The sequence below is a fragment of the Eublepharis macularius genome, chromosome 8, assembly GCF_028583425.1.
Source record: "Eublepharis macularius isolate TG4126 chromosome 8, MPM_Emac_v1.0, whole genome shotgun sequence".
Lineage (NCBI taxonomy): Eukaryota > Metazoa > Chordata > Lepidosauria > Squamata > Eublepharidae > Eublepharis > Eublepharis macularius.
The window spans coordinates 30273557-30292911 of NC_072797.1; the positions used below are offsets into that span (position 1 = coordinate 30273557).

The 19355-nt window shown below is 41.8% G+C and overlaps 1 protein-coding gene across 3 annotated transcripts in view; it reads right to left on the reverse strand.

Annotated features, from left to right (window-relative positions):
- Nucleotides 1-19355, reverse strand: part of ARL15 (ADP ribosylation factor like GTPase 15) — a 223944-nt gene that overhangs the window by 181875 nt on the left and 22714 nt on the right. Inside the window, exon 1 of one of the 3 annotated variants that reach the window (XM_054987174.1) lies at nt 19038-19094. The exons of the other annotated variants lie outside the window; for them this stretch is intronic. Coding sequence (XP_054843149.1) covers nt 19038-19091 — 54 coding nt within the window. The 5' untranslated portion in view covers nt 19092-19094. Of the gene's footprint in view, nt 1-19037; nt 19095-19355 lie in introns of those variants that run through there. 3 annotated transcript variants of the gene reach the window in all.

Sequence of the window (19355 nt, forward strand, 5' to 3'; positions counted from 1 at the left end):
TTACTCCTATTCTTCAAAAAAATCCAGATAGATCAGAGGAATCATATATTGCCATTCTCCACTTGGACCATGGCCCTTGGATCACAGATAAAATGGCCAGTTTTTGTGCAGCTGCTATGACTCTAATGGATTATATTCATTCACTTTGACACAATTTAGGTAACGGGTTTTTGTATCATTGTGGGTATTGTATTTACTTCTAAACTGGTCTTTGATTGTAATAAATAAATCATTCATTCAATTGTTCACTTATGCCCCCATCTCTTTCTGTAGCTTCTGGGTCTGGAGCTGTAGGTGCCACGTTTGGTCCAGGTGGCAAAAGTTGCTGACTGTCTAAAACAAAATCAAGAATTTTATAAAAGTGACTACTGGCAACAGCACATGCGGATGTTACTATACTACAATCCAACTGATTTTGTTCCAGACAAGGCACTGGGGGACGTTCATCTTCAAGACAGTGTGCTCCAAATGCAAGATAGTTAGAGATGTCAAATAAAAATAAGATCAGGTTTTCTGTAACACATATTCCCTTTCCCCAACAGAGAGCTTATTTCAGAAAAACAGTGCAGTTGAGAAACCACTAGCAAGCAACATGCACACCCACACTGGAACAGATTAGCGAGAAGTGTTAGGTTGCTCCCACCAGACATTTCTTAACACAATTCCAGTTCCCCTGAAAACATAAATCTTACATAAACAATACATACAACAATGAGCCAATAGCATTTTTTGTAGCTTCCTATATTTAGCGGCTCCAAAATGGTGGATGAGGAACTCCCAGTGGGCCTTGTAGTGATTGCTCTCTGCCAAGAGTACAGAGCCAAGGACACAGAGGCAGGATTGATAGGTTACTGGCAACACCAGCATGGGAAGGAACCATATCCTTCTGCTGACCAACTTGCCTCCTTTCTGCAGATGTTACTGAAGCAACATGGGACTAGAAAATGGGGAAGTGAATCCAACGCCACCCCAGTAATACACAAATTAGATTCAAGTGGGACACCCAAAACAACAGCAAAGCACTTTGAATCATAGAGACTACAGTTTATCTCCCTTTACAAACCCTCCAGTGCCTTCATGCAACTTCAAAACAGTACCCAGTACCTGACACACAATCCTGGAGTTCTTGGTAAAAAAAAATCAGTCCATCATTAGTATCAATATGCTGGAAAATATTCAGGCAGGGTCTAAAAACAATTCAGTATTTAGTTCTATCCTGCACAAAGCTCTCTGATTGTTATCCACGCCTTTGTTCTACACAGTCTATCTGCCTGACACTTTTGCCTGACCTACCCAAGGCTCATTTTGGCTATTTTCTAGTATCTTCTCCACCATAAGCAGAAATCTGCATTATACTGGGTACACTTTAAAAAAAAAAAGTTGTTCCTTACTCTCTCCAAATGGTATCAATGTAATTAAAAAATGCAAGGTACAATAAAAATATACCTTATGCAAAATCCAAAAGAAAAAAAGCCATGCAAAACTTATTAGGACCAAAGCACTGCTAAACAGTGTATAAACTTTTTAAGTTCTCTGGAACTCTGCATCAGGCAACTATTAAGACAAAAAAAGGGTGGAAGACAGTAATTTAAGCCAATAAATAAGATGTTTTAGGTCCAGATTTTGAAGTGTCGTCTGTATCATATGTTGAATATCAGGCAGATTGCAGTAGGTAAAGTATACTGACTCAAGATTTGGAAACTGGGAGAGGGAGCCAGATTTATGCTGATCCAGCGAAATCTAGCTTTCCTGGATCAAATTAGAGAATCCCAGATCCAATACGGGGATCCAGTCTGGGAAACTTGGCTTCAGCCTCTTGGTTGGCTGTTTCCCTGTTTTCTCCTGCATTTTTTCCCCAAGGGGCGGAATGAGAGGCCAATCCACACAAGAGCTCTCCTTGATTGGCCAATGGAATTCTCTGAGAAGGAGATGACCTTTTTCAAACTGCCTGCAAAAGAGTTTTTTTAAAAAAACAGGCTTTTCTCAGAGCAGCCTCCATTTTGTGTCGTCTGGTCTTGAAGAGAGATTGCTGCTGAGAGCTGCTGGCTCTCTTGCCTGTCTTGGACACTTTGCTTTGCCTTCAGGAAGGGATTTAACAGTAGATTTGCTGCCTGCCTACTGATGCACTGCTAAGAGACCTGTGCTGCATGCTGGAGGAACTGGTTTGAGAGTCAAAGACTCATTGGTTTCTCCTGTCTTTTGGTGGAGTGGAGTTGGTCTGGTGTCTGGGATGGGGAGGAGGAGGACAAGTTGTGAGTGATACTGATTCTGTTGGGGTAAGTTGCAACAGTGTCCCTTGTTTCAGTTTGGTTTTCGTGACATTGACTGGTTTGGCATGATTCTCTGGTTTTATATTGGTCCCCTTGCTTCACTTTGCTTCTGGAGGGATTCGTGCAAAACAGATGCTCTACCATTGATGGTTATGGCCCGTCCTCTCCCTTTGGTAATCTCAGAAGCTGCAGACATGCAAGGAACATTGGCTCAAGCAGGGACAAGGGCTTGTCAAAAACACAACTGGAGAGAACCAATCTCTGGATGATGGGTGGATCCAACCATTCCCCAAGGTACCCTCCTCTAATTTTAGTGGCTCTACCATTCTTTAGGATGGAGGAAGGCTTCAAGCTTTGCACAGTGAAGTGGTATGCTAGAGGTAGAATATGCTTCAAAAACAAGTAGGTATTTGATGATTTGTGACAGACGTTGCTCACTCACTTAAATGCAGCCCTTTCTGCAATATCAGAAGTTCATATTACAGCGGAAAGAGAAGATAGATATATAACATTTCACTTATTTAGTAATCTGGGGAAGTTTGATGTAGTGATTAAGAGTGCGAGGGACTAATCTGGAGAACAGGGTTTGATTTCCCACTCCTCCACTTGTAACCAGCTGGGTGACCTTGGGTCAGTCACAGCTTCTCAGAGCTCTCTCAGTCCCACCCATCTCACAGGGTATTTTGTTGTAGAGATAATAATGACATACTTTATAAACCGCTCTGAGTGGGCATTAAGTTGTCCTGAAGGGCAGTATATAAATCGAATGTTATCATCATCATCGAATGTTATCATCATCATCATCACCATCACCATCGGAACTTATTTTTCCAAGATTAATGTAGATTGGCGGGAAGGGGGACGTACTATAAGATGGAACAGCTTTCCCGCAAGGCCACTTTGCCATTACCACTGACACATGCTTCTTCCAAAGAATAAATGTGGACTCCTGCTGCAGAGAATGATGTACAAAGACAACAGAAAGTTTCTTACAGCCAAAAAACAAGAAAAAGGGATGTATTCAGGAACTGATCTTCTACCTAAACTAGTGGAACAAGTTTTTACAATACAGTTCTTCCATCAAATGTGTGGTTTAGCTATTGCTAGCCAATGGCAGACTTGTACAACCACTTCCTAACCACAGCCTAATTTTTGGCCGTCTGTCATTACACAGTGGAGACCCACAGGAAACCTGGCGGTGAGAATTTATTTATTTAAAACATCCTCACAACTGAGTGAGGCATACAAGAGCTCAGCTGCTCCCTCATCCTGCAAATACATGGCACAACTTAAAAACCAGGCTTGCCAGATGTATGGTTTTATTCACAATTGTCAGCAAGATTTATTATAAAAGCTATGAAACAACTGTGCTAACAAATTATTATGGATTTCACCACAGAGATAGACACCAACAACCTGCTGGTGTAGGTTTGTGGACCAGGGCTCCTTGGGGAACAAATGGGAAAGGGAGGTAACAATTTTTTAAATTATTTTAAAGGGCCATGGTCTCAGCAAAAGTAAAAAAGTTAGATGAAAACTACTACTATAACTATGGAAATCATAGAAACACAATTTATGCTGTGTTATAGGAAGTTACTCTGACTAGGGGACCATGTACTGCTGTTTCCATACCCGTAGTACAATCCTATGAACCTTTCTAGTAGTTAATTACTTAAATTTATACCCCACTTTTCTCTTCAATGGGGATCCAAAGTGGCTTACATCATTCTCTTCACAACATCTCTATGAGTATGTGACTGTAAACCTCATGGAGTTCAATGGGATTTGCTCCACAGTGTATTTGGGATAGCAGCCCCGGTCTCGCACTCCATCAGGATCAGCATGGTGGTCTCTTGATTCCTCATCTAAATTTTCTAGAGGAACAGCTTACTGGAACCCATTATTCAGCCAAAGTGCCTGGTAACATACAGATGTAGAGGTAAATGCTTTGTTCTTAGCTACAAGACTAAAATAAAGGGCATCTTTTTGATCAGAGGTACCAATGTGTTGGCAGACTGCTTACGGGAAACAACTGCCATCTTCTGTGGCTTGAAACAAATAAATGTATATCCATTTAATTATATGGCTTACCTTATCCAGGAAATGTGCATGCCAATCGAACACAAAGGATATTTTATTTATATATCCATCAACAATCTGCACTGTGCATTTTAACCATGGTAAACCACATTTCTGCTTGCCTTTAATTCAATTTGTATTCCTTCTATCCTTTCGTCTCTGCCCTGTGTTAGAAACCTCTTTCTTTAAGAAGTTATTGGTCTCATAACAATGAAGTATTTTTTCCATAATCTTTGCAACATGGAGCAGTCTTAAATTAATGTGGTTTAAATGAAGAGGCAAGCTACAATGTAATTATCTTTATATATTTTATATCTCATTTAAACCAAGACATTTCTTTAATGAGGATGAAAGAAGTTTATTTCAGACACCAGGACCACATTCCCAATTCCTCTGTGAAACAAAGCCTACAGTAGATGAAGTTCTTGCCAGCAATTTGCTTGTTTATCTCTGTACAGATAGGTAAGGAAAAGTCACTCTTGAAACAACCTTAACTGTTAGCAAGCAAGGTGTAGCCAACTGTCATTTACTAATGAAATTGGGCAAAATGCACTCTAGAGAATCCAAAGTTTATGCACGCAGGGGGCTGTTCCTGGAAGAACATTCATCTAGATCTCTCTCTCCCCCCCACCCCAACCCTCCTTTCTGGAATCCAGTTTATTACACTTGACCTATAGTATTTTGTGTCTATGCTGTACCTTTATTACACTGCTACAATGTTCTCAAAAACTCAAGGAACTTTTAACGAGTAATTAGGAATAACCACTCTAGAATACAGATAAAATGATCTGTATGTCTATGAAATTTCAAACACCTAGAAAAATCAGGGACTTTCCAGGCTAACAGAACTGTACATGTAGCATCACGCTGTTTATCATTTGTGAAGGTTACGTAGGAGCTGTTAATATTATATCCTTACTAGTAAATTAAAAAGTGTTTAGCAGTCTTGGCAAAAACAACTTCACGTGGTATTTGATTCATAAAAGATTAAACTGTGCCCTCTAGTGGTCCATTACACACTTTAAAAATATGTATATTTGTATAATTGCAAACCTATTTCTTGTTGCCAATAGCATGTCTGATTGTTAGCCTCCTGCCAAGTAAAAAGCTCTAGACTTTATGATCTGAACCTGAGCAGAAACTGGGATCTGAAAGGAAAATCTTACTGGTGGTCACTCAATTTCTTTTTTCTTAATACCTACTTTCTATATCGGCTTTCAATATTGTGTCTGAGATACAAACCCTGTTTTCCACCCATGAGATGACACTTCTGAAAGTGGACAGGGAGGGATTTTTAACAATTCTACCCTCCCACTGAAGACTACACACTGCAACCTGGTTCCTGACAGCAGCATGGAAAGTGGACATAACTGAAAGAGCTATAGCATCACACACACCCTCCCCCATTGCTTTATGCCAACAAATGAAGGTGAAACTACATATCACAAAGCAAATACAGTCAATTTTCTTCCTGCAAATCCAGAGGTGGCTGTTTTTACACTTGGTTTCATCTTAGTCAGGCACAGATGCAGAAAATGTCTGGGGATGACTGCCAGCGTGGTATTTTCATAGGATCATAATGCATAGTCATGGGTTTGTCAGCCTAGACATTAGTAGAATAAAGTATGATCTAAGAGTCCCTGGTTCAAATCTCATTTGTGGCTCAAGCACATCGAACATCCTTAGATAAGAGTCAGCCTCTCATTTACAATATGGGATTAACAATGACTGATCTTAACTGAGCTTGTTAGGATTCTTGTATTTAATGCATGCGAAACACTTTCCACATTGGAAGCACTAAACAAATGTAAAGTAATAATCACTTCCACCTACTGATTGTTCCTCCTTGTTTCTGTATTTTTAGGTTAGGGGCACATTCATACAAGGCCAAAACTACATGCTACTATAGCACCTTCACAGAAAGAAGCAGAAAGTTAACATCAAGAGAACAAGCAGTAGTTTGTGGTGCAGACAAAATTACAAGCTATGAATTGTAGCAAAACCAGAAGCATTTTCATTTGCACACCGAGGAAAGAGAGTTGCCAACAACCTGAAGGGAAAAAAATGGTTTGCCCCTTTTAATTCTGGCCTAATGCATGGATATGAGAGGCTGAAGCTCTTTACAGCATGGAGATAAATAACAGCATCTGGTAAATAACACGCCAAGAGACCAGACATTTTTTCTCCAGGTTGTTGGCAATACTAAAGAAAGGATGGTGTGAGAGGCTCAGGACCCCCAGGTCGGGTCTTGTAATGACAAAAAGAGACATTTGTTTTTATGTTCAGAATTCCAGAACCTGCATTTCCAATCACTTAACAGATTTCATGGAACAGAAATGCTTAGTTTTTTTCACATACCTTTCAGTTACAGACACCCCCTGGGTTGGTAGAAGTTCCATTATATTGGCTATATTTGTACCTGCGCTTCTTGTAAGGCACTCAGCATTCCCTACTATTCTCCCATTCAAGTGCAGGCCAGGCAGAGGTTTGCTTAAGCATTGAAGACGGAATGACATCAGACAGATTCTTGGCCACCACTTTTTAAATTTTAAATTTTGACCTATCCTTGTGATGACTACTCTTCAAAAACAATGGTGAACATAACAGGCCCAGGCCACATTTAACATAGCATATGTCTGTTTTTGTTACAAATTATTAGGCTGAACAAGTAGTACAGCATGTGCCCAGCATCATACACTTCCATCTGTTTCCTTTCTTGCTTATTCCGGACTATACTGATTTTCTCAAACTCTAATCCCTCCACTGTGACACTGAGAGATCTCTGTCTTTTGGTGCTACACCTCTGAAGATGCCAGCCACAGCTGCTGGCGAAACATCAGGAACTACAATGCCAAGACCACAGCAATACAGCCCGGAAAACCCACAACAACCATCTAATCCCTCCCTTCCACTCCCCATACTGGACAACGTAACACAAGTAGCTTTCTAACAGGCACAGAAATTGATTAGCTGACCTTATTTGCTGGCTCTCAGGGAATGATGGGAGAAGTTACTAAGAACTGTTCTTCAGGATGCTGGATCATCTATAACCTTCAGTAGGCCCATGGAGGGGAATTCGTTTATTGCCCTACTTCAGTATGCTCTGTGAAGATTCGGAGCACACTGAAACTTCCCACCCTGCCGCTTATTTCACCTGATGGGAGAGGGAGGAGGGGGTTCCCTCCTCCTCCCATTGGATGAAATAAGTGGCAGCAGGACTTCCCAGTTTCCACACTTCAGCTGGCCCTCAGAGGGGAATCCTCCCTCCATGGGCCAGCTGGAGTTTAAAGGGCCCTCTCCAGGCTTCAGATGGCCCACGGAAGGGGGATCCTCCTTCCACGGGTCAACTGAAGCCCAGAAAGGGCCGTTTCCCTGCTGGACTGCAGAGGGTGGGGCAAGAAGTTTCAGTTTGCTCCAAATCTTCATGGAGCATACCAAAGCAGGGCAATAAGCAGTTTCTGAAGGGCAATAAGCGGTTTTCCAAGGAGAAATTCTGAAGTAGGGAAACCAAATCTTTCCGTCCCTGCATACCCCTAGCCAGGAGCACTTTAACATTTAACTGGCTAGCTGTCAGTCAGCTGAAGCAAGGGGGTTAGAACACTTCCAGCCTGCTGACAAGCAGTGCTGGGAGCACTTTAACATACCCCCCTTACTCCAGCTGACTGGCATACCTGCCAATCAGCTGGAGCAACGGGGTTAGAGCGCTCCCAGAGCCAGCCTGGACCGACAAATCGGTCGGTTCATGAACCGGTGCTGGACCATGAAAAGTTCGTCATCTGTGGTCTGTGAAACGCCATGGACCACGGACCCGTGGCCTGTGGGTTTTTCCCAGTCTGTGCCCATCTCTAGTTAGAACATTCAGTGAGCAGACAATAGGGAATGGAAGCAGAAAATCTGAAACAAGCATAAAGCCAAGGACAGAGATGAAATCTTTTTGAAACATAGCATAACCAGTTAACATGGCATGTTTAGCAACCCGGAAGCTTCCTAGAAGAGGCATATCTTCATCAGCAGACAATACCCTATGGTGTAGTCAATAGTTCCTGTCCCTACCATGACATCTCTCTAAAGTATTTCTTATGACACAGCCCTGTAATCTGGGTAGAAAGCCCTCCTGAATCATTCAGTTTTGCATAGTTAGCAGAAGGTTGGGTGGGGGGAGCTCTCTGGACTTCCTCAGGTACACCATTCCATAAGGTGGGAGCTACTACAGAGAAAGCATGTGTACAGACAGCTGTTGATTTTGCCCAACTACAGGGTGGCAGAAGGCCCTGTTCAGATGAGCAAAGCTGCCACAGGCAAAACACAGGGGGAGAGGTGGTTGTACAGATATGAGGAACCAAGGGCATGAAGGGCTTTGACTGCAATGGTCATAACCTTAAATAGAGACCAGTAGCTGATGGGAAGTCAATGGAGTGACTGCAGAATGGAAGTGATCTGCATGCTCTATCTAGTTCCTGAGAGTAAACATACTGCAGTGTTCTGCTCCTGCTGGAGCCTCTGAGTTGACTTTGAAGGGAGACCTATATAGAATGCATTACTGCAGTCTAGTTTTGATGTTACTGTGGCATGAATCCAGGTGGCCAGATCAGCCATGTCAAGGTATGGGGCTATCTTCCAGGTTAGTTTGAATTGGTAGAAATTCTTTTTTGAAGCTACATTTACTTGCTTCTCTAGCAGCAGTGCTGGGTCTAGTATAATCCCTAGACTCTTAACTGAGTCAGCCAGGATCAACTGAACCGCATCAAAGGTCAGAAGCCCCATGCCCTTCATGATCTCTGCTCTTTCAACCATTATGGTTGCCAATTGTGAGCTGGGAAATTCTGGAGATTATTTGGGGGGGGGGAAGGGAGTCTAGGGAGAGTAGGGTTTGGGGAAGGGAAGGATCTCAGCAGAGTATAATGTCATAGAGTCCACACTCCAAAGTAGCCATTTTCTCCGAGGGACCTGATCTCTGTAGCCTGGAGAGCAATTGTAATTCCCGGAGATCTCCAGCCACCACGTAAATGTTGGCAACCTTATTGAGTCAGTGCCAGAAGACAGCCATCATTTAAGAACTTAGTAGAGAGATCACACGATGTGAGAATCTCACAGGACTATAAGTATTTTAAGTTTATGGAACAAAAATTAGTCTACTGGCTCAGTGACAGTCATATTGCTATCAAGGGTAGATGCTTTCATTTCTGCTCAAATATCTCAACAGTTCATGAATACTTATAATACAAACAAACAATTTTGGACTCCTGGAGCTCTAGAGGGCCGAGAAGGCTGAAATCCCTGCTGCAGAAACAGTGCTCGAAGTGACACAAAGCGTAAGACAAGGAACATTCTGTCCTATTAAAAACAAACATACACAGATAAATGTGTCAAGCATATTTGTGCTCACTGTTTTCAGAGACAATTTTATAATATAAACCACAAGAGACGCCTGTTACTGGTTTGGTGGAAACACCTACATAAAATGATATGGTTACGATGATGCAGTTTGGGGTGTGCACGTGGGGGATTCTGTTCTAATAAAGGCTTATGATGGTTCCAATGTAGTACTACTAATTAAACCCAATTGGTAACAGAATAACCTATTAGCTTCCAAATATGGAGTGCAATCCAGATCCACTGAAAACAGAGATTCTGAGTTGCATCCTTAGATGCGTTAACCCATCTGTATGTCCCAGCTGTGCACAGATGTATCCCCTGTGGGTCTTTTGAAGAACTTCATTGGTTTTTATTCCTCCAGATAAATAGATCACCATTTTTTTTTTTAGGAATCTAGATTACGTTAATACGGACAGTGCAACATATGCACTAGAACTTTGAAAGAAAAAGGTATTTTCAAGCATCAGAAAGCTTGTTAGTTCCAATACTGCTAAGAATATTTCATTTTAATATTATTAACAATGCACAACACATCATCTAGAAGTCACTAAATTCCATATTGTAAAAGGTAGCTGTGAGAAAGTTCCTGAAACTAAACTCAGTTTGCCCTGAATTATTTATATCTACATCCTGTTTAGGAAAAAGTCCAGCATGCATAATTTTTACAAGAGTACCTTTTTAAAGGAGGGAGGGCTCCTGCCAGCATTTGCTTCCTGCCATTCACAACCTACAACAGCTTGAACCATCAAAGCAGGCTTAAATTCATAGTTTCTATATTGAGAACTTTAGAACTAATGGTTCGCATTCGATTTTCAATCCTTTCATACTACTTACCAGGTGTCTTGAAATTTCAGTATTAAGACATCTAGCATTTTAGAGCCAAACTATATGCAGCAACCACAGAACCATATCTTTAATACGGGTCAACTGCCCTGGCTAGTAAAACATAGGATGCAGCTTAAGTAGCCAAAGGAGTATGACAAGAAGAAGGTGCCAAGGCTTTTAACTTGTCTTTTTATTTTAGCAGTCTTTTCATAATCAGGTTTCAATACTAGACTCAAGTTCATTAGGGAGTTTTGCCTGGAGTTTTGCCACTATCCAATATAGCCTGAGCCTTAGAATTACAGCACAGGTCATGGCTAAATGGCAATTTTCAGTATTCCTAATATAACGCAGCTTAGCAAATTCGGATTCTGAGATAGATTGGTATTCACAGCAGGCTAGCATTCACAGTGAGAAAACAAGCACAGACTGCATAACTCACTGGCCCGTCACTTGAATAAAGCACTCCATCTATTTGAATACAGGGGTCAAGACTATAACAAAAACATACTCTCGGTCTTTTATATGAGCCATATATACACCTCCACAGAACGCTTATGTGGATGTTGCTCTTATTCTGACATAACATTTAGTGATGGTTTCCTTTCCTCCCTCCAAACCTCCAAGGTAATATTTTGCCAATGAGTATCCCAGAAGTTCAATAAGCCTTTCACAAACAAGTAGCCAGCCAGCCAAGGCTTCCATTCTCTTTCAGCTGCCACAGCAATCCTTCCATGGTTAGATGAGAACCATTCCAGTCACAGGGCTCCCAAGAAGCAACAGAAGGAATTCCAACAAAGAATAAGCACACCACTATCATTGTGGCTGCCTGTCTCAGCTTTAGAGAGCTGGGAGAAGTGCCCATAATCACAAAGTTCTTTCCTGCCTAAGAAATAGCACTATGGCTGCAGAGGATGAATGGTTTGCTAAGGGACCAAGGAAGACACCAAAATAAATCAATCAAGGTTCACTGCTGCAGACCTAAAACTAAGAGTTCATGACTAAGGCACAGTGGAAAGACTTCTCGAAACAGGAGGCAGCAGCAGTAGTCCAGTTCCCCCTTCCCACTGCAGACCTCCAACTATCTCTCTCAAGTAGAGATGGGCACAAACTGAAATATGAACCAAAGCTCACGATGAACTGGGCCAATTTGTGGTTTGTGAACCAGTGGTTCATCAGAGCCCATTTCTGATGAACCACCATGAACTTTAGGCTGGTTCATTTGGTTCATTTTTTGGTTCGTCACTGCAGACAGCCTGGTACCAATCAATCAGTTTCCTAGGCAACAGGAGATGAACTTCCTGCAGACCTTCTGCTGACCCGGAAGTGACAATTTGCTGGCCTGGATGTGATGTTTTCACAAACCAAATGAACTGGTTCATGAACTGGAGCAGGTTCGTGAAAGCTCGTGGTTCATTAAATGCGACGAACCACAAACCAGACGGTTCGGGTTTTTTCCGGTTTGCTCCCATCTCTATTCTCAAGAGTTCCTGCAAGGGTCACTTTTCCTCAGGAGAAGCATTTAAGGGGAATTTGGGGCTGTGATAGGGAGGAGGAGGCAGGGAAATCCTGGTCTACAGTTGAAAATCACTTTCTTCCACAGAATACCCAAAATTTGTTGAGTATTCCTATTTGTTGTATAGTTGCTATTATCATTACAGGCAAATGACTGGCAGCAACATGTAAAACTATTCTCTTTGATATGCTCTTCTAATTCTGTCACTACTAGCCATATGGAGGAAAAAGAAAATCTCCGCATAAGGTTGAACATGGTCTCTTGAGAAAAAGGCCTACTAGAACACTTTTTAAACAAACAATATATTCCCTCCCTGTATTTCTGGCTTATTTCTTCAGCAGCTTTAAAAAGATAAATGGAATTTCTCTTAACAGAATTTGTTTTCTGGCACTAAGCCTAAATAAAGCATGTTTCCCCCCCGGGACACAAAACCTCAAACACCCTGCATATTCAGTGTGGCTAAGTTGTTGTATGTGGACCTTAAGATATTCAAACTCTTGCTCAGCTACATATACTGGGTAGGCCTTGAAGCAGTTACTATTTCCCAACCCCAATTGTCCATCTATATAAGACTTTGTAGCATGTACACGCTCAAGTATGAGGAGACACATGGGGATAACCAAACCTGATGTCATGACAGGTGAGCAGGGCGGGGGGGGGGGGAGGGAATCTGCCACAGCTACATCACAGGTCCCTGTCTAACCAAGGATTTTAATGTTCCACACATTGTTCACTAGGATTTACTGCCTCTAATGGGGAACTAGAATGAGTCAATAGTTAATATACTGAACTTGGGTACAGGACAAAATCCTGTTATTGATAGTTGTCACAGTATGCCAAGGGAAATTATGAATGAACAGGTGGTGATATCCAATATGAAACAAGGACAACAAAATGTTTCCCTTGTGTTGTTACATACTTGGATTTTTCCCTGCTTGCGTCTATCATACAACAGGAAAGGGAGGAGTACACAGGATGTAGCCTAAAAGCCGTGCATTTCATTTCCCCCTCATAATGGGAAACCATGGGACAAAAGTTTAATGCCGGCTTTGCTCCATTATGAATACAGTCTAAAGGATTTTATTACATTGTTAAGAGACTTGTTTTGCTCACAGTGGAAGGGAAAAAGTAATATTCCATATGATTGTTATCTAAATTCTTAGGGAGGAAGAATGATTTCAACAGCTAAATGCCTTTCAAAAAATTAAAATAAAAGTTATTTATAAAGGAAAACCAGCCTCTGTCCTAACCTCACCATACTACAATTCATGAACAACATTGGGGGGTGGGGGGTGATGTTTTACACAGTAAACTATTACTGCTTTCAAAGTATAGGAGAAAACATTAATGATAGCAAAGTTTGCTCTGGAAAATGCCATTTTTATGTTTGCATTTAGCTTACATCTCAAAAAAGCTCACCCAGAGCATTTCACTATGCTTCACACATGAAGCTGTTTTACACTGAGTTGGACCCTTGGACCATCAAGGTCAGTACAGTCTAAGCAGACTGGCAGCGGCTCTCCGGGGTCCCAGGCAGAGTTTGCTACATCACCTTCTACCCTGGTCCTTTTAACTGGAGATACTAGGGATTGAACCTGGGACCTCTGCTTGCCAAGCAGATGCTCTACCACTGAGTCACAGCCTATCACATAAAAAACATATTAAACTATTCCCCCAAGCCCTCTCTTTAAAAAATTATCCACTTACCTAGGCTTCATGCTTAGTGGTGGCACTAAAATACTTAAAGACCACAGAAACTATCTACCACATCAAAAAGAGTCCAGTAGCACCTTTAAGACTAACCAACTTTATTGTAGCATAAGCTTTCGAGAATCACAGTTCTCTTCATCAGATGCATGGAGGGCAAGAAGAAACTTGTCAGACTGGTCAGGTGGAGAGGGGAGGGAGGAGTAGATGCAAACAGTAGCTTCCGATATGGAGATCAGTTTGCTTCTGTTAAGGAAGTCAGTTACTTCTGATAATGAGATAACCATTCATACTCTCTATTCAATCCCAGCCTGACTGAGTCAAATTTACATATGAATTCCAATTCAGCAGCTTCCCGTTGGATTTTGTTTTTGAAAAATTTCTGTTGAACTACAGTGACCTTTAAGTCCTTGATGGAATGTCCTGGTAGATTGAAGTGTTCTCCCACTGGTTTCTGGATGTTGCCATTTTTAATGTCAGATTTGTGTACCTAGAGATGTAAAATTTCCAGAATTTTTGAAGTCATGGGGAAAAACTCCCCCTCCCCTTTTAAAAAGAAAGTTTGGGGGGAGGGAATTGAAATATATCCAAAATTTACTGTCCTGTCAAACCTAACCTAATTTTACTGCTCTAACAACAATAAACACATCATTTATAACTATAACTTGTTTCACATATAAAATTGCAATATTTGGCATACTGATGGAATCTAAAAGTTACAAATGCCTTAGTTTTCTACAAGTAAAACTGCAAATACACTTGATAGAAAACTGCAAACTGATGCACCCTATAACAATAACAACATTCGATCTATATACCACCCTTCAGGACAACTTAATGCCCACTCAGAGCAGCTTACAAAGTATGTTATTATCCCCATAACAAAACACTCTGTGAGGTGGGTGGGGTTGAGAGAGATCCTAGAAGCAGTGACTGACCCAAGGTCACCCTGCTGGCTTCAAGTGAAGGAGTGGGGAATCAAACCCAGTTTTCCAGATTAGAGTCCCGCACTCTTAACCACTACACCAAACTGGCTCTATGGTACTTTAGCACATGTATCTACCTTTTGATATCTAAAGGGTAAAAAAATAGGAGTTAAATAGAAAATACAATCTTTGTGGTAAATAAAATATATTATTTGGTCACAAAGAAAAGTGTCACACTCACAGTAATGCAAGTAGCATTACTACCTTTGAATATCAAACACAGGAGACTTGCAGCTGCATGAATTGGCTGGCAACAAAATTCTTCTCATTTCTTTCTTCCAAACTTGTAAGTGGCAATATGCTTAGACTGGGAAATCCAGCGGATTTTTTCTGTGCTATAAAGTGAGGAATGTCTGATATAGCTGTCTGACTCAGATACAGTAACTACTGAAGAAATTGGACGTAGAATCTTCAAAGAGCTCTGCAGCTGAACCCAGGCGATACCTATCAAGAACAGTGTTCCATACCCTCCTAGCTACTTTAAGACCTTCAGTTATAACTACTTCTTGAAAAGCTTCTTTTTCCTTAGGAAACTTTCAAATGAGATTACGACACCACCCCATAAAGTTTTACTGCAGAATTACTACAAATTACATAAAAGTATTATTAAACTACAGAGATTAAACTATGAGTACAGCTTTATACTGAATTCACAATAAATTGAAACCTTTCAATAATAATATCTGCACAGCTAGATGTAGTTGCTCCTAGATTCCCCAACACAGGCATCGTCAGTCTTTCAAAGATTACTATAAAAGAGCTACCGGTCCAGCTACAATACACCACTCAGGGCAGCCATGGAATGGGGCATGGCTGTCAAAAAAAAAAAAAAAAAAGGACAGATCACCAGCTCTCAACCAAAGACCCAGTGGAACATCTCTGTCTTACAGGTCCAGCAGAACTGCAGCAGATCCTGCAAGGCCCAAATCTCCAATGGGAGAGAGTTCCACCAGGCCAGGGCCAGAGCTAAAAAGGCCCTGGCTCTGGTTGAGGCCAAGCGAACATCACTCGGGCCAGAGTCCACCAGTAACTGCTTGAGTCGAATCCAAGGCCCTGTGGGGGACATAATGGGAGAGGTGGTTTCATCTCAGTCCATTAAGAGCCCTGAATAACAAAACTAACACCTTGAACCAGATCCAGAACTCAACCAGGAGCCAGTGCAGCTGGCACAGCATTGGATGGATATGTGCCCTGAGTGGAGCCCCTCATAAGGACCCATGCCACTGCATTCCGGGCCAGCTATAACTTCTGGATCAAGCCCAAGGGCAGCCCAGCACAGAGCAAGTTACAGTAGTCCAACCGGGAGTTGACCATTGCATGGATCACTGCAGCCAGGTCCTGGGACAAGAGATAAGGTGCCAATTAATTGCCTGACCTGCCAGAGATGAAAAAAGGCACACCGAGCAACGACTGTGACCCGGGCCTGCGTAGAAGCATGGCATCCAAGTACATACCCAAGCTCTTCACCATCGACAAAGGCTGTAGCTGCACACCATCAAGGGTTGGGAGATGGATTTCCAAATCTGTCAATCCACAACCCAGATACAGGACCCCCATCTTCATAGGATTCAGCTTAAGGCGGCTCTCCCTCAACCATATCGCCACAGCATCCAGACCCTTGGTCAGATCATCCGGTGCAACGTCCAGCTGGCTGTCCCTCAATCGATAAAGCTGGGTGTCATCCACATACTGGTGGCAACCCAGCCTAAAACTATGAACCACCTGGGCAAGGGTGTGCTGTAGATGTTGAACATCAGGGAAAGAATTGGCTCCTGGGGGACACCACACACCAAAGGATGGCATGCAGACATCTATTCCCCTAGCACCACCGTCTGTCCCCCACCATGGAGAAAGTTCAGTCATTGCAGGGCTGTTCCACATATCCCCACAGCGCTGAGGTGGTGGATCAAAAGATCATAATTGATGGTGTCAAATGCAGCTGTAAGATCAAGAAGTAACAGCAGTGCCAACTCACCTTGATCCAGGTGTCATCGCAAATCATCTGTGAGGGTGACCAGTGCTGTCTCAGTGCCATAGTCAGGTCAGAAGCCAGACCAGTATGGGTCCAGGAATAGCTGGAGTTGTTCTGCCACCACCCACTCAATTACCTTACCCAGAAAAAAAAGATTCGAAACAGGGTGGTAATTGGCTGGATTAATAGGATCCAGTGATGGTTTCTTTAATAAGGGCTGCATCACGGCCTCCTTCAGTGAACTCAGGTAAGTCCTGGAGCCCAAAGATAGATTAATGATATCAGTTAAAGGGGCCCTGATTCTGGCACCACTGGTTTTCACCAGCCATGACTGATACGGATCCAGCGGGCACGTGGTGGGTTTCGTAACATAATAACAACAAAAGTAATGTGCTTATATACCATCTTTCACAGAACAGTGAACAAAATCAATGTTATTATTATCCCCACAATACATCTTGTGAGTTGGGGCTGAGAGTAGTAGCTTGCAAAAGGCCACCTGCAGAGTTCACGGCAATAGTGGGAGTCAAACTAGCAGAGTGCTGATTTGCAATCCATTCACTTAACCACTATGCTACAGCAGCTCTCCTATGCATAGTCCCAGTTACTTTCAGAGCATATATTATAGATCAAATGTGCCAGTCATACCAATGAAATCACAGAGAACTTAGTGATAGGTTATGAACTCAATCCAACAATAAAGGCAGCACTTGCCACACATAGTCAAGAAGTAACACATTATGCATGTAAAAACACTAAGTGGTTTTTGTACAATAGCCACATAGAACAATAGCCACATATTGAGGTAATATATTACTAAATAAAAATTACAGCACTAAGTCTTACAGCAAAATTAATATACTATGGTCGGGTGGTGTTGCCATGATCTTCTGCAATGTCAAACTCCTATCCTATCCAAAAAATGGCTGTTGTGGACATATCCCATCCCTCACTCAGAATTCCACTGCCAATTATCCCCCACTTCCCAGACCAATGCATGCTCAAAACTAGGTAACCAATGCATTCTCAAAACTAGGTCACTACAAGAGAAGTTCAACACATTTGTTGTTAAAGGATACCCAGTGCCCTGTCTAAGTCAGCACACACATTCTTGATGCCACAGGTACAAAATAAAACTATTGTATGTTATTCATCCTTTGTTCAAGAAGCTCAGGAAAGATCCACCGGTCAGGTAAGGCCTTTCCACCTATGTGGTAAGCACAAAGTTCAGTTCTACTTGGTACTCACCACCATAGTGACAGGCAGAAGACGCATTGCAATGATTATGTGAATGCAAATGGTGCCTTTAAAACTGACTGAAATACAAAAAGGAGTTGTCTATTTTCTTACCACTTTGAAAGAGAGAGAATACATATGCACCCTTTCTTAAGCACTATCAGATTAATCAAAATAAAAATGCAATCATTTTAACAACTAAAATACTAGAGGTGGGCATGAACCGAAATACGAACCAAAATTTGTGACGAACCAGGACGGTTTGTGGTTCGCAAACCGGCGGTTCGTCAGAGCCCATTTCTGACGAACTGCCACGAACTTTAGGCTGGTTCATCTGGTTCGTTTTTTGGTTCATCACTGCAGAGAGCCTAGCACCAATCAATCAGTTTCCTAGGCAACAGGGGATGGACTTCCTGCAGACCTTCTGCTGACCCGGAAGTGGCCTTCTACTGGCCCAGAAGCGACGATTTGCTGTCTTGGATGTGACATTTTCACTAACCAAAAGAACCAGTTCATGAACTGGGGAAGGTTCATGAAAGTCCTCGGTTCATGGTTCGTGAAATGCGACGAACCACAAACCACATGGTTCGGGTTTTTTCCGGTTCGTGCCCATCTCTATAAAATACTCCATCCAGTCTATCTGTTGGTGTGATTGAAATAATGGGAAGTATGGCATGTGTCCAATACAATTTGTACAATACTTATTCACACTACAGACTTCATTTGAAGGTCTTGATAAAGTAGACTCGCCTTTAACCTTGAATTTTCTAACACATCATTATCAAGGAACCACTGTTCCATACATCTAACATGCCACGTTTTAATTCAATATGTATTATCTTGTGAAAATGCATCTGTATTAATATATAAATCCATACCCTTCAAAACATGATCTATTTTTAGGAACATAACTGAAGCACAGTTGCTCATTTGTGCAGCCTTCTATTATTAGATCTAGCTAATCACATATACCTGATTACTGACTAGAAATAAACAGGGTAACCAGCTCTAATGCACAAAGAACTAATCTGCAAGAAACATACATAAGTGTCAAAAGGTGACTTATTGCTTACCGTGTAAATGCCAATTCTACAAACAGCAAATGAAAGCTGGATACATTCAGACATTCTCTAAAGAAATTGAAATAAAGTATTACCAAGAATTATAAAAGGGGAATAAAAACAGATTTAAGCCACATTTTTCCCCATCATAAATCTGATCTTGGTAGGCCAAAGGAATTTTTCAAAATGTCACATCCATGTTGATAGATCCAGAGGAGTTAGCTGTGTTAGTCTGTAGTAGCAAAATAGTAAAGGGTCCAGTAGCACCTTTAAGACTAACCAACTTTATTGAAGCATAAGCTTTCGAGAGCCACAGCTCTCTTTGTCAGA